This window comes from Camelus bactrianus, chromosome 24 (assembly GCF_048773025.1).
Source record: "Camelus bactrianus isolate YW-2024 breed Bactrian camel chromosome 24, ASM4877302v1, whole genome shotgun sequence".
Classification (NCBI taxonomy): domain Eukaryota; kingdom Metazoa; phylum Chordata; class Mammalia; order Artiodactyla; family Camelidae; genus Camelus; species Camelus bactrianus.
The window spans coordinates 15,694,746-15,711,438 of record NC_133562.1 but is presented as its reverse complement, the minus strand read 5'-3'; the positions used below and the strand labels follow the sequence as shown (position 1 = coordinate 15,711,438).

General features: G+C 37.7%; 1 protein-coding gene across 1 annotated transcript in view; it reads right to left on the bottom strand.

Moving 5' to 3' along the window:
• Positions 1 to 16,693, bottom strand: part of ASXL3 (ASXL transcriptional regulator 3) — a 160,491-nt gene that overhangs the window by 125,171 nt on the left and 18,627 nt on the right. The window contains exon 2 of the mRNA XM_074352218.1: positions 4,466 to 4,548. Within this exon, the coding sequence (XP_074208319.1) occupies positions 4,466 to 4,548 (83 nt within the window). The remainder of the gene's footprint in view (positions 1 to 4,465; positions 4,549 to 16,693) is intronic.

Sequence of the window (16,693 nt, the reverse complement as noted above, 5' to 3'; positions counted from 1 at the left end):
TTACAGTTCATGCTACATTAGTGACAGGTATCTTGTAACAATAATGCTCAGCACGTAAGAAATTATCCCTCACTAATGAATGGCTGTTTCGACGGTTCTGCTCTGCTCTCACTAGGTAAGTGCTCCAAACCTCACTCCTTGACCTTGTTGCCTCCGGATGGGTCGCTAAAACAGAGCGCACATTTCTTTGGAAGCATCACATTAAAAAATGACATGAGCAGAGAAAAACATATCCTCAGGCATCAAAAATCCCCCAGTCTTCTTTGTAAAGGAATGATAACTTCTGAATAAGCAAACCAAAAACAGAAAAACAGAATTAGGACAACCTCAAAAGTCATCCAAAGCAACATGGTAACTGCAGCATCTTCTCTTTTTCTATGAACACATGTTTAATTACCACAGGCATGCCTGTAGTCTACAGTAGCACCCTCTCTCCCTGAGGAAGTGGGGATGTTTAGCCAAGCAGTCCAAACAGGCATATCAAATATCCATCCATAAAAGCTGCAGACTGGAATACGCACATTTCTATCCCATCTACACAAGCAACATGGCGCTTTGATTGATTGTAAGCGTTCCAAACAGCTCTGTCTTATCAATTGTTGACAACTCATAAACACAAAGTAACAGAAGCCTGGAAATACTCAGAATCCAAAAAGCAAGTGCAGTAATAGATGGACCAGAATAAAATTATATTGAGAAAAATCTTCTGTTACTACATAGAAGGGAATTAAAACTTACCAAACATATTTTCATTTAAAAAAATTCTAGGAAATCATGCATGATCATATTGTTAATTTGTTTCCAACAAAAACCATATGTCCTTCTGATAATTTATTATATCCATACACCGGTTTTTAAACCACATAGAGAGTACTTCTTTCAGTCTGGCTTTTTCAAATAGAGTTTAATCATATATTATACATTTCATCAATAACTTGAAGAAGACACACAGAACATGATAAAAAAAAAGTTATTCTCTTTATATCCTGTCTACATGAAAATTATGCAATTTAAAGTGTCACCTGAAAAGAGGAAAGGTACCATAAAATGTCAAGAATTTCACTGCAGTCAAATAGATTGCCAATATCACATATCACACATTCAAATACTCATATCAGCTTTGCCAAAATTATTGGGGGTTTTTTTTATTGCAAGTTACAAGTTTAACCCAGAGGCACCTACAGCGTTTAAAAACAGGCAACAGCACCATAACCTTATTTGTTCACAGCTAATTTGCCAGAGACTATTGGCATGCATATATTTAATGGAATTCCCACAAAACTGGTAGATTCCTTCTGATTAAAACAAATAATTAAATAGGATGAAAAATACAACTTGAAATGTTAAAAAGAAAATTCTAACTCTGAATGCAAACCAAAGTCATCACTAAGGACCAGCAAATTAACACCTTGAGGAAGATTATTTACTTAACAAATATTTACTGAGTACCTTCTGAGTGGCAGGAGCATTGGGTGCCTTGCCCTTAAAGAGCTCACAGACCAGCGGGAAGACAAACAAGGACAAATTTACAGTACGGTGAGGTCAGTGCTACAGGAGACCCACCTGGCACACAGAATGAGGGACCATCTCCCCACCCTGGACTTGATACAAATGGCATCGGAGAGATGACAAGAAAGACCCAATCTTCTCTTTTCTGGAAATGCTAGGTACAGTGGTGGATTGTCTGTGGGAGGACCACTAACACGACCTCTCTTTCACAAAGACCACTAGAAGGTTATGGCCACATTAGTAACTTTCACAGTCATGTCCCTGCATTTATGCATATCACAAGCCTGCAATTCTTAAAAAAACATCATTAATAAATACCTAGAAATGAAATAGCTATGTTTGACCTTACGATGATGGAATTTCTAAATGTCACTTTACTTAAGAAAAATAGAGTTTTACTTCATTTACTCAGCTATAATAAATACTTGGAAACTATTTAAGAATTTGGAAGGGAGCAAAATAGTACATTCAGTAGGAAAAATAAATGTCAGAATCTGCTCCCTAAAGCAATATACACAGCATGTAGGAAAGCTGAAACTCACTCAAGATCTACACACGACTTCTATTTTAGAGATGACGCTAATAAGCAAACAAGACAACAAGGGAGAGTGGTCACAGATATACCAGCCTTAAGTAACTGCCACAACTGACAAGGGGGAGGATTCAAATAAACAGAGAGAAACGAGAGGATGAAACACGGAGTCTGACGCCCTTGGAACAGAGCAGACTTCACAGAATAGCACTTAGAACTACGATCTCTTTCTTTGTTTGTTCTCTTTCCTATTTAGCTTGTGAATTCCTTGCAGGTACTTTCAATAGAACTACACAGGTCCATCAGCACTTGTAACAAGAAACATTTTTTTTTTAATTATTCACAAGACGACAGAATAAGGGGGGAGGGAAGTGAAGAGAGGGTTGTATTTAGAGGAATAGGTTATGTTTTCCATTTCAGTGGTCTTACCCTTTTAAAGAAGCTGTTTTCTGTTTTGTTTGTTAACATGTACTTAAAGCCCTTTAAACATACCACTCTGGGAAGACGAGCATCTTGAAAAACTTTGAAAAAAATGCTGTTACAATAACAAGTGTAATTAAAATGCTGTTCAAGGCCATGGTACAGGAATTTTATATCTCGAGGTACTTAACAACTGATAGTAGCCTACTCACTCCTGGGGAGAAGAATATCTAACGAACAAATTTCAAATGTCGGCTTATAGGAGATGCTTTTTATGTCTGCACTGGCAGATTCCTGTGGCTCAGAGCCCACAGTAGAAAGGAGTTGATATCCTTAGATTCTTACCCCCTCTTGTCTTTTGGTTGTAGCACAAACATCTTCAGTGCTTTCTAAATGGCATAAATATTTTCAGGGTTTCTGACAGGCAGCGAGGAGAAAATTAATTTCCAGTTGTCCCCGTGAGATGCCTCACACTGACATCTGGTTTAGAAGAACAGGCTCCCCCCCAGTAGAGCCGTTAGGTTCTGTCAGTGACTTCCCTCCCCACTGTTTGCGGGGGAACAATGATTGCAAACACTGTAGTTACAGTAGCCTGGGCTCTTTTTTCCGAACAGGCAGAGAAGGCCTCCAAGATAGAGATGAAAAATTGCGCCTAGGTGTCCTAGGTGTCCCCACTAAATCGTGATGTTTGTGGATCAAACGTGCAAAAGGTGCATGTTAAACAACTAGAAGCTGACGTGACTCACACGGAACAGCACCAGGAGTTGCAGGTTACACCGATGTTTTAGGGAAAGTTGGCCTTGGGAGGACATTCATTTCTCGCAGCAGGTTCTATCCTAGTATCGCATGGGAAGGCAGCTCAGCAGATTTAGTTTCCATCAAGCTGAGACCACTGTCTTCTCAACGGCTTTTAGGTAGACAACGTCATACAATTAAAAAAATTCACCCAATGGGACATGGATGATTAAATACTCGGCTCTATGGTTATTTTATCCTGTAACAAACTGCTTTTTTTTTTTTTCTCCTTGAGTAATAACATTTATATGGCCCTAAATGTCTGGATAAAGCCCAAACTGCAGAATTCATAACTAAATAAAATAAAAAGGACCATCATGGGTAAACAAAATGTAGTCTATCCATACAATGGAGTGTTATCTGGCAACACAAAGGCCCGAAGTACTAATTCATGCTACAACATGGACGGACTTTGAAAACCTTCTGCTGAATGAAACAAGCCAGTCACGAAAGGCTGCATATTGTATGATTCCATTTATGTGAAAGGTCCAGAATAGGCAAACCCATGGACATAAAAAGTATATTAGTGGTTGACAGGGGGCTGCCAGGAATAGGGAATAGGGGGTGACTGTTAGTGGGTTCCATCTTAGGGTGATGAAAATGTTCTAAAATTAGATAGTGGTGATGATTGCAAAACTTTGTGAATATACAGAAAACCACTGAATTGTATATCTTAAAAGGGTGAGTTTTAGGGTTCCTGACTATTTCAATGAAATCGTTATTTTTTTTTAAGGCTCAATAGTTGAATGATGCTCCAAGCAGAATAATTCTAAATATAAGAGGACTAAATTTTCAACCACGTTTGTTGGAACTTTGAATTTTATCAGAGTGAGCTCATCTTTCTATCCTGGGATTTAAATACTAAGCTTGTAAAAATGTTTCTCTTTCACTACTCACTTTCAGAGACAAAATCTCCTCTTACAAGAAAGAAGAAGAAGAGTAATTCCAATTAGGGGCTAATTCATTCAATGCTGCTCTTTATTAATGAAGTAGATTCTATACCAATCTGTCTAATGCAATTTATTATGCAAACAGGTAGTTCCAAGGAGATCTTGGGTCACCCAAATATTTGGCATTCAAAAAAGAATTTGTATTTAGTTACTTAATTCACAGTCAACTACATCAAAATCTAGATATACCTATTGCTTTGCAATTAGCTGCAATTATTAATCAATGAAAACAGAAAATGTTGCAAATATGAATACTGACCTTGTTTCTTTTAACCCTTCTTTCTGAATGACTTCCAATATCTGCTTTGCTGTCATTGGTGAGTTGGGGTGTTTTTCTAGTGCCTAAAAAATAAAAATAAACATAAGATTTCGAGATTACTGCATGGAAGCATACAAAACGAAAATGTGTGTGAATCATGCAATGTCTTCTTAAAATTTTAAAAGGGAAGGGGTCATTATGCCAAAATTAGGTCCCATCACACAGATCATGTGTCCAAAGTGAGAATGTACTATTTTCTGGACATTTATGGCAAATTCGGCAACATATAGGGGTCATTCTGCAAAAAGATGTCACAAAGGCATACACACCAAAAAAAGAAATGTGAAATCTAGAAACACCAAGTTAACAAGTGCACATAATTTCCTTTATCAAGAATTGCTAATATTTTATTTTTAAAGTCATGTTTTCAGGCTGTTAAAATGTTTGCTAAATTTCCAGGACCTTGGAAACATGAGCCTGAATACTATCAGTAACAGAGAACAAAGTGCTGGTCAGAAATAACCTCCCTGGATTCATATTTTGATCAACTTCTTTTGTATTAAAAAAAAAATCCTTAATGGCCAAAATGGGAAAAAAAGCATACAGAAACCCAAGTATCTCTCTACAGTGTGTTTTCCAGTTCAGCTCAGTTTCCTTTGTTTTGCCTTTTCCAATTCATTTCAAGTAAACCCCTTCCTCTTCCCACGCAGCCCGTCTCAGTTTTATCAACTGAGTCCTATTTTCTTTCTCTCCCCTTCTGTCCTACTTATTTGTGAGTGGAAGGGAGTTTTTTTTTTTTAAACAAAGCATGGGGGATACATGGGACCTAGTTAATTATTTCCACAGGCTTTTTAGACAGTCAGCCCTGGAAATCAAGCTCCTTTATTCATCCAGGGACTTTAGAACGTCATGAAAGCAGTGAACAACAGTGCCCACGCTGCTCACCAACAGGGTTGGTAGGGACCCCCTCACCTTGGGTACAAGAAACAAGTCTACACGCATCTTCACAATGACCTTCTCCAAGAGTAGCTGGCACCTACGGACATTTTCTGTATGGGAGCTTTTGCATGAGTCACGGCCCCAGGTAACAATGATTCTAGAGCTCTATTTTATGATTATTCACCAGAATGATGATAATTATTAAGAATTAACAGGGTCACCCTAAAACTTAAAAATTGAAAAGGTTTCCAAATATATTCAAAAATAGCTCTGTGATCTCTTCTCCTACCAATGGCTAAATTTCAGCTGGGTCACTAGCAAAGCTTCTGCTCATCCCAGTTGCCCAGTGAGTTACATGCAGCCTGCCCACCTCACCACCAGGGCCCCTTCCCTGTTCTCCCCTTTCTAATTCCCAGGACATGTTCTTGTCCTTCCCACTCTGGACTAGTCCCTTAGTTGCAGTTGGTCAATTCTTTAAAGAACACAGAAATATGAGCTACACTGGAAAGAGGGCATAGCAACGAGTCTGTCAACGGGAAAGAAGGAAAACTCCTCACTGGGGAGGCTACTGGAGAGCTGAACTGAAAACTGTGGGGGGGTGCTGGGGCAAGAAACATAGGCATAGCTGTACAGGGAAGAGGACTAAAGCATAAAAATACTGGCTTCAAAAAAGGCAAGAAGGAAACTGCAAAATAGAGCTGAAAAGGGGGAAAGATCACATCACAAGGAAAGGTGGGAAAGATACAGACATGAAAACAAAAAAGCTGACAATTTTTAGAATAAGAAGAACTGTAAGTAGAACCGTGCATACTTATGAATTACTGAAAGGAGATGCCGTGCTCATGTGGACTAGATACAGGGCGGGCATCACCCCAAATGACAGGCAATGCTGGGGACACTAATGTCTCTCACAGAAGACAAGGGCAGAAGGTCAGCAGACACAGACACACACAAGTAAGTGAGCAAGGAAGAGGGAGACTGGCGGGGAGAGGCACGGGATGGCACAAAGAGGGGGACAGCGGAGAAAGGAGAAGGAGGAAAATTGAGCTGAACTGGGAAGGTCCAAAAGGCCAACTGATTCAGTCTAGAAAGGGCCAAAGAGGAAACTCCAGTGTACTGGGTGACGTTTTAATGGAAAGTTGGGTGCACTTGAAAGCGGGGTTACTCACTGTGGAGGACTCCCTGTTTCTCTTCCTGAGTACAGGCCCCTCAGCACACCTGGGCAGCTCCTCCCAGCAATTGAGAGAATTTGGATAGCCCTGTCCCCTTCTCTATGACATCACATCCTACTCTACAAAGGAAGTAAAAGTGCCAAGAATTACATCACGAAGTGGATGAGAGGCAGGAAGGAAACGATGAAGCCACACAAAATACCAGAAGCCACCCTCAGTTCTTGCAAGACAGAGAAAGGAGACAGAGAAGGAGAGCTTCCTGGATGTGAACGAGCTTTACTGAACTGGCTGTATGGACATTTAGAGAACAAAGGAAAGAGAGAAATTACTTTCATGTAACAAAACAGTGATGGCAACAAAATAACGTGACACATGGCAGAGACATGAACCAGACCCGCAGGCAGCCACACTCAAACCCAACAGTGGGAAGAAGCCACAGTCCGGGCGGAACCGCAGCCCCAGATATTAGACTGAGTAACTGCTCGCTGCCCCGACATCCAGACGTCCCCCATACGTCCTGCAAAATTATACTCTTGGATTATCGTTCATGGCATTTTCAAATATGCCTGGCATTTGAATACGTCTTCATGGTTACATCACACTTATTTTGAATTTAACATGTTCCTCCAATTGTTTTCCACTTTGTACCTACCTCTTTAGAAACAGAGGTCAAGGACGCAATAGAGCAGGGAAGGGAGTGGGACTATTCACAATTTTTAAGATTACAGATCATAATAAGATTTTTCTAGAAAGAGGGACAATAAATATTTCAGATAATCAAAACAGGCTTGGGCCATAATGATCCAATTGTGACAAAACAGGAAATCCAATTTTAAAGTTTGCCTTGGATAATTATTATTTAAGATAACCTTGTTTTCTGATAGTAAAAACTGAAAAAAAATACACACTCATGCTTATATTATAACGAAATGCACCCATAAGCTTACAACCAAAAATATTAACCACTGCTAGTATCTGTGTTTTCCTTCTAGTTTTTTCTAGTCATACATACTTTTTAAATATAACTATAATTATGTAAAGTACATGTGCACCTTGTTAGCTATCTTACTTTTTCTTCATGTAAATTTTTCAAACTGGGCACCATAATTAACACTTAAATGAGGATAGTTTTAAAAATTCAATTAATAAAAGTTAATTTCCAAAGAATATACTGAATGTAACGTTCTTAAGAGTATTACTGAGTCAAAGGATGTCAGCTTTATCATGTCTCTTAATACACTGCCAAATATTTCCAGAAATATTTTAAAAATTTATACTCTTATCAAGCAGAATTGAATCTGCCTCTCTCTCCACAATTTTGTTGGTATTAAACATTATCTTTTTAGTAATATTTACCAACTTAATAGGTCAAATAAGTGGTAATTCACTGTTACTTTAATTATACTTCTGCAAATACTAATGAGAACAAAGAAAAATTTTTTTCAAGTGAATATCTTATGGGGTATGACATGGGATATTTCTGCTTTTCTTATTAAAGAAAAAAGCTATTTATATAGTAAGAATAATATTCATTCTTTTGCATATTAATAATAAGATATTTATTCCTTTTGTTGCTTATTTTTTAGATATTTAGGGAGATACGCAAAATTTTCTATTTTCACATAAACAACTCCATCAGACTTTTCCATTGGGAAAAGCCTACAAATATTTCTTGCAAGTCTTTTATGTTTGCATTTTTTTAGTTCATCTTGCACCAAGGTGAAGCACTAAATGAAGCCCTCACTGCCTATTAACAGAAGTCAGATTCCCCAACATAATCTGTCTCATAAGCCAGCTGAGGCTAGCGAGGCATTCTCAACCCTATACTAACATTAGGGCAATGAAAATTCTTTTTGATATGAAACCAACATATAAATGTGGGAAATCAATATCTAAAATGCACAAAAGCAGAGCTGCCATTCAAGGTGGAGATGAGAGTGCTCAGAACCCCCATACCTACTCCCCCCAGTGGCTAAGGGCACTTCTGGGAAGTTTCAGGGTCTCTGAAATAAACTGCAAACTGCTGTCCTTGGGGCTCATCCAGGAGTCCTGCCATGTTCCCCTGATCTTTCAATCAATTCCTGGGCCAGCATTACCCTGTTTAAACAGCTGTAATATCACAACACTCTTCACTGTCTGGGTAGGACATCACTCTCATTATTCTTTCTTAAATTTTTCATTATTCACCTTTTTATATTTCCAGATGAAATTTAGACTGGAATTAAATGAGACATCTAATTACATTTTTAAGAAATGTACACACATTGTTCCATATGTTTAAGCTTTATTTTATAAACTGTAATAAGCTTTTTACTAAGTGGTTTATATTTTTGGTTGCAACTGTGAATACACTTTTTCATGTAATATTCTCACACTTTACTTCTAATACATACAAAAGCCACTGAACTGTGATAATTATTATCTATATGAACAGCTAATTGAATTCTTAATAGTTCTAATAATACAGAAGCACAGAACCATGTTTTCTATAAATACTATGAATTGTGTCTCCGTCCAATAGCTCTGTTTTCTTTTTTCTACACTATTTGCTTTGGATAAAAAGTGATCTTTTCTAGTCCTTTTCAAAAACTTTTTGCTGAAAACTGAGCTGCTTTATAATTTATTTCCTCAAAAACAGGCCCTTAAAACTGCTATTTTCCTAAGAATATCCATAGCTAGAATTATTAGAGCTTGCACTGCCAAGAGAAGGCTGTAATTAGAAACCACTGGCCAGATATTACTGTCCCTTCTATACAAATCAGAGTCGGTCACAGTGTTCAATCTTTACATAAAATGTCCTTTCTTTCTTTGTAAAACAAACTGTTCTCCTGTGTGAGAGCTGTACTTGTGATTCCACTTGATTCTCCCTCTCTGAAAGTTGGTTCTTATACACTCTCATGCTTCTGCCTCATGCAATAAGTCCTTTCAATTCTCAGCTACCTTCTTCAGCATGGCTACTCCCAACAGGTTTCCAATTCAGCACTGCTCTCCAAAAAGGGGGGCCTCCATGGCTAAGGACACAAAGCATACACATAATCAGCAGCCTTCCCAGCAATGGATTCCTTTGTATTTTTTCCGAGGATGTGAACACATGTGCAGAATTGGCAAACACACTGCTGGATGTCACCTTCTTTACTGATGAAACTAACTATATCAACATCCATCTCAAAGACACTTAGATTCATGCAACTCTGAGGCAAGACAGACTCTCGTCCCAGAAACCTCCTCCCCCAGACTTCCACATGCCCCAGTGGGAGGAGAAAAAACCTGCAAAAAAGGAGAGCAATAAAGGTAAGAGAAGGAAAGATATGTTTGCCAAATCACTGAGGACACAGGCCCCATTAAGAATGTATTTCTCTGTTTCAGGCTCGCTCTTCCAGCACTTTTCTGGTTCAGGAATGCCATGTCTCAAACATTATAAAGCTCACTCAAGATTTCCTTGGTGTCTGTCAAACAAAAAAGTCATTTCAAGTATCCCTAAGACAAACACATTAGACCAGTGTGCATTTAATGGTTAAAGTTTTGGTCCTTCAGGCCCTGAAGAAAATTTTCTGAGCTTACTCATTTAATTGCAAAATAAAACGATTTCCACAATTCAAAATCACGTCAATGATACATGTTTAGATTTGTGGAATCCTAAATGAATAACAAACACTAGGCCCTAAAACAAACGAGAAACAAACACCAGGCATTAAAGTGTCTTCCCTTAATCCAAACTGGCAGCTCGCTAAAATGTTTAGCTATTTAAGATCTCACGTATTAAGTAAATGACTTGAGGCTTATAAAATTTATAAACCATTATTCAGCTCTCTATAATTAGAGTGTTTACATACAACATATATTATTTCATTTGCTTACATACAACATATATACATATATATATGTCTTTTTAATTTGACTCTTACAACAGCTCAGTGAGGTGCACAGAAGAGGCAGGATTAACTTCCTCTGAAATGCATGAAGTTGAAGTAATTGGTCCAAGGTCATAAAGCCACTAAGTAGAAAGACAGGACTTGTATACATGATGATATTGATGATGACAATATTTAAATACAATGAAAGCCACTGATACTTACTGGACAACTCTTCCATGCTAAGTCTCCAGAGGTTTTACTTGTATTACAACAGACACCTGGACTCATATATTTAATATTCCCTATTTCCATCGTTCTTGAGAAACCTCAAAGGTCCTTGTCATTTTGATGAAATCTGAATTTGAACTGCTGCAAGGATTCAGATAAGGAAATAAATCACATAAAAGGTGATGGCGCCTTGCCCACTGCCCAATATCTGCACCTCAGTTAGGTTGTTCTCTGCTCCTCACATATGTGGTTACTAATTAAGGGTTCAAAGATGATACTTAGAATTGTTCTATTCTACTCTCATGCATGCATTTTATAGGGAAATTATATGCTGTAGTGGTATTTGTGAATGTGTGACTTAAAAGATGCGGAGATTTTGTTACAATAGCCTTGAGCATCAGGCCTACTTCACCCAGAAGGAAGGCACCTTCAAGAAGATAAAATGCCCCCAAGGCCTGGCAGTCAGGAAGTGATGGACCTGGCCAACACTGTAGCTTGCTCCTTCTACTAAATTACATTGCCTCTCATCACGAGCACAGGGGTTTTACAGAAGACACTGAGGGCCTACAGTCAAGGTACTACATGCAGTATCTACCTCACAATCCCCACTTCAGCCATCTCAGACCTAACAACAATCAGATACTTCCTTGAACTCTCGGATAACAGTTCAGACTGTACTTTCGCTTGGTAGCACCTGTCAAACAGTCATTAATTAGCATTCTCTGTTTAATGATCCTCTGCCTGGTACAGTGCAAGCCTCATGAGATCGAGGACCTCGGTCCTCATTCACGTTTATATTGCCAGGTTATAGCACCACTTGGTAGGCTTCGATAAAGATGAAGCCCAAGTTAATGCTGAGTTGCCGTATATTAGGAATTTTTATAGAATAATAAAGAAGATTATGAGCTTTGGAGTCAGATGACCCAGGAAGCCCTACTCATTAGCTGTCTGATCTTAGATAACATATTTCACCTCCCGGACTCTCAGTTTCTTCATTTCCTCATTTATAAAAATGTTGTGAGGACTCACTGAGACAGTGAGAGTAAAGCACTTATAATTTCAGCATGCCGAATGACTGCCCATAGCAGTACGTGCCAATAAACACTGGCTAATACTACTGGCTGGGTAGGAGTGCTCCCTTTGAGTACAGACTGGAAACATAATCTTTTCAACACAAAGAAGAGAGCTATAAAAAAGTGATGGACATTACATGTGGTCTCTCTCTGAGAATTCCTGTGTAAACTGCATGAGGGTTCTACAAATTAGGTTAGACACATATAGCCACCCCTCGTCGCCCGATCATGGCCAAATTTATTCCACTGTGGCTTCAGACATAAACCTGCACCGTGCGGTGCCTGGTTTCATTACCCCCCGAGTCTCTCTCTCTGTGTTTAGCAAGAGGGATTATATGACACAGCACTCTTAGACACTGCACTGTTACCCAGGAAGAAAAGCATCCTGCGGGGACAAATTATCCTGTTATGCTTGTGTTACAAATCAAGTAAAAATAGAGAAGATCAGCAGAAACAACTTACTTCCAACAATGTCTGCTTAAAGACAAACTTTTGAGCAACTGTGACATATGGCATCATAGAATATCCATCAGAAGGAAATTCTGTCTTACAGTCAAGTTATTTTGGTTGTCCAGCTTCATAAAACCTGAGCACAGCTGAGAGTCAAGAAATGGCTTTCTGAGGCCCAGAACAGTTCAGAGTGATCACTATCTGAATGTGCAGATACAATTCTGTGCAACTGAGAGGTGACTTCTGATTTCCTGTGGGATTTTGGTGACCTTGTTCTACCTCAGTAAGTTTCTAATCTTTACAAATGGTTGACATTCCTTTTATACACAGAAAGAAAACAAAGTGAGAGACAACCAGAATTTCTACGTTCTAAAAAAGGTAAAAGAGAAATGTTAATTAATAATTATTTAAATGATGATGTATGTGAAACCTGTTTTTAAAGTCCAACATCTCTTTAATGAAAAAGAAATGTTACAGAAATTCACAGATAGTCTATTCAGAACCTACTAATTATTAAAACGTTTCTTTTGTGCATCAAATAAAAAAAATCTGCTTTCCTATTACTTCTACTACTACATAGACCTAGTTTTTGCCTTTGAACGTGACAAACATTTAATATTAATGTACAAGCACTTTCCTACCATAAAAACTTAAAGTAAGGTAATTGTGTTATAAAGTGGGGTCCAAAAATTTATCCCGTGATATACTGCCACCTGTTTGAAAACACCGTTAGGCGCCCACCCTCCCTTTCAACCCAGGCTAATGGATCCTCAGTTTCTTCCATCAATCCTAACAGAAAACATCTTACAGACACTGCCTCCCAATCACCCTTCTTTGAATATTCTAGGGTTTGCCAATGTCACTTGTAAAACACAACATCTTTAAGAACTATATCAATTGAAATAAATCACCTAAATACCATTGATAAATATTCTAAATGTAGTCTGACTGAAACGTAACATGTATAGTAAAACCACTATTTCGCTTTTTCTAACTCGTATAATACATTACTGTGACCTAATACAGTGCTGGCTCTCTTTCAGCAGTCCTCACACTGTCAATCAACTAAAACTTCCAGATCTTTCAGCATTTGCTTCTGACACCACATGCATAATTCTGCGGTGTATTTTCCAAACTTGGCTGGACATAAATGTATCTTGAGCGTACTAGTGTTTGTTTCAATCCATTTTTGCAGGCTCTGAAATCCTATTATTCCATAATATCTGATTGTTGAAGGTGACAGCTAAACTCTGTGCTATCCACAAATTTTAGAAATATCTTTCTTGGTTAAATTTCATCTTTTTAGGTGTGGGTTGTTTGTCCAAGCTTATAAAGTTCTTTTGGAGTCATTATTCTCTTGTCCAACTGTTCAGTTTCCTTTTTTATTTCGTGGTAGCCCCGCATTTGACAAGCATGATTTGATGGATTCCTCCAGGTTATTCATGACAGCTGAACAAGGCAATGGAAAACAAAGCAACAAACTGTGTGGCTGCCACTGGGATTTCCTTTCAGAATGATACTGATTAGCCAATCAATATACTTTGTCTATAGAAGTTCAATCTGCTAAAAATTCATTTAATTATACTATCGCCCAGTTCATATCTGTCCATCACTTTTAAAAGAGTTCCACAAGAGACTATGCCAAATGACTAGCTGAAATGTAGCTCCAACAAGCTCATCCTCCTGCTGTATGTCTAATAATCCTATCAAAATAAAGTAATTTAGTTTGACATGAATTAACTTAGAGAATCCATAATGCCTTCTGGGGATCACTACTTCCATTTCTGTTTAATAACACACTCCAGAATTTTACTGAGAGTTGAGACAAAGCTCAACAGTCTGTGATTTCAAAAAATGTATTTCCCTCTTTTTATAATAATAACAATTAGCAAATACACAGCAGTTACTTTGCATCAAGCATCATTCTAACGTGCATATGTAACTTACTTAATCCGCCTAACAACTACCTCATCAAATAGAGGAACTATTATCATCCTCATTTTACAGATGACACATGAGGTAACTAAAACGCAGAGGTGTTAATCTGACTCTCCCAAAGTGACGCAGCTACAAAATGGTAGAACCCAGATTTGAACCCAGATGATTCAATTCTGGGACAATGATTCCCTTGCTCTCTGTGATTTTCCCCATGATTATCAGCAGCACTCCTGATCACATCTGCAGATTCTTTCAATGTCTTGTCACTGAGCTCATATTTCATCATTTCTCACCTAAAACACAGTGGATATAATTTCTACATTACTTTTCTTACCATACCTTCCTTTAAAAATATGCATAAATTTAAAGAAGAAAAATACAGTGGAATATTTCAAAACTGAGAAATTATGCCAGATGATTAGAGTTGCTGTGGCTCTGACCTAGTACATGGTACTAATTTCAAGGCAGCTAAAATGTAGACGTAAATAGTCAGCTAACTCCTGGTAGCTTAATGAAAGGAACACTAGTTTGTCAGAGCAGGTAAAGCTTTTATTTCTAAACTAAGACAACTGCTTCATGTGGAAATTCACAAGGAGGCACTGGCTAGTAACAGACAAGATCTTCAATGAGAGATTCATAGACGCAAACACAGAACACACAAATTTTGCTGTAGAACCTCTCAGAAAAATCTAAACACAACATAAAAATATAATTGAGGCTAAGTAGGTGAAATAACCCAGGTAGATAATATTCCCAAGGTCCAATGTGATCAAATTAAGATCATATACCCTAAAGACAACTTGGAGATTTTTTATATTTTACTACCAAAGAAAGATAATGATAACTCTGAAAAGCAGACTTGCAGATGGCAGAATTGATAAAATATTATGAAAATTAAGAAGCTTATTGTGTATTTTTGTCCACATAGGGACATCAAACACCTGTCCACATGGAAATCTACGGTCAAAGCCAGTATTCTCCTCAGGATAACGTTTTGAAGCATGAATCCTTATCTTGGGAATCCTTACAAGGTGCTCATGTTAACAATAGACAGGTAGCACTTACAGAATGCTAGAAAGCATTTTGTAACAAAAGTAGGTTAGGCATTTTTATAAGAACTTGACTTATGTTAACATATGTAGTTCTCACAATCACCCATCAAAATAGGTATTATTCTTTTGTAAATGAGAAAATTGAGATGCAGACATATTAATTCACTTATATCAGGTTAGTCCAAAGTAAGAAGCAGAGCTGGGATTCAAACTCATGCCCTTAGACTCCAAGGGTTTCACCACCACAATATGCTACCTCATAGCAAATAGTGCAAACTCACTTGGAGGGTAATTTAGCAGCACTATTAAAATGTAAAAGGTAGGTGGTCCCATTTGTTGAACCTAGTCCATCTTTAGATATTTTTCTTACAGAAATTCTCAGCTCCTCCCTGCATGTTTAATAAAGCATCATTTGAAGCTTTTTTTTTAAAGGCAATCTAAGAGGGAGAAAATTAAATAAATGAAGGCACACACATATCACAAAATAATACACAGCCATGAGAAAGAAAATATGTACTGATGTGGAAGGCTCTCTGTGAGAAAGTGATGAGTAAAAATAAGCAAGCTGAAGGGCAATATGTATAGAGGAGGCATATACTCAAGGGCACGTGGTGTACATACACATACACCCACAAACCCCACACACACATTCCTACCAGATAGAAATATTCAAATGGTTAACAACTGCTACCCTGGAGAATGGCAGAAAAACAAAAGCTGAAGGGGGAAATTTCATACTTTTAAAATAGTTTTGTATTTAGAAGCACAAATCACTTCCCTCATCTTTAAACTATATATTAATATAATCTCTATATGATATAACTTATATATTATATAAATTATGCACTATTTCACAACTGTTTTAAAGATCACTTACAAAACAAAATAATAATGAATGCTCAAACAACAACAGAAATAGTTATATACCTTATACTGCACAGCACAGTGTAGAAAATAAAAAACAGGTATATTGAATTTTTTCCAAAGCAAGCATTACTCATCATTCAATCTGAGTCAGGAAAATTCTTCAGTGTTATTCTCACAGACTAGCCTGAAATGACACAGCATCCAGATGTAGCTGCCAGAAGGAATTAGTTGCAAAATACATCTCGAGATAATTGTAGAAAATGACTTTGTTATATGGGATTATTTGATTCTGACCACTTAAATGTTGAAGAATGACAAAAACAATGATGCTTGCTTTGTCACAGTTAATAGCAACCCTTTTCTCCTGACTAGAGACAACAACATCACCTCCTCAATAATTCATTGATTTAACAAATATTTACCAAGCACACACACCCCAAAATGAAATACAATAAAACACGTTATCACCATCTCTGGAGACACTTACCCTCGGGTTTACTACAGTTGAGGAGGGGAGGGTGGGAAACATCTAATTTACTTGGAAATGACTTAAAACAGAAGGAAGGAAAACTAAGCCTGGTCTTCTTTCATATGCATTCAAAATGCTAATTTTGGTCCCACAGAAAGGACCCTTTCTTACCCTATTCCAGTGTTG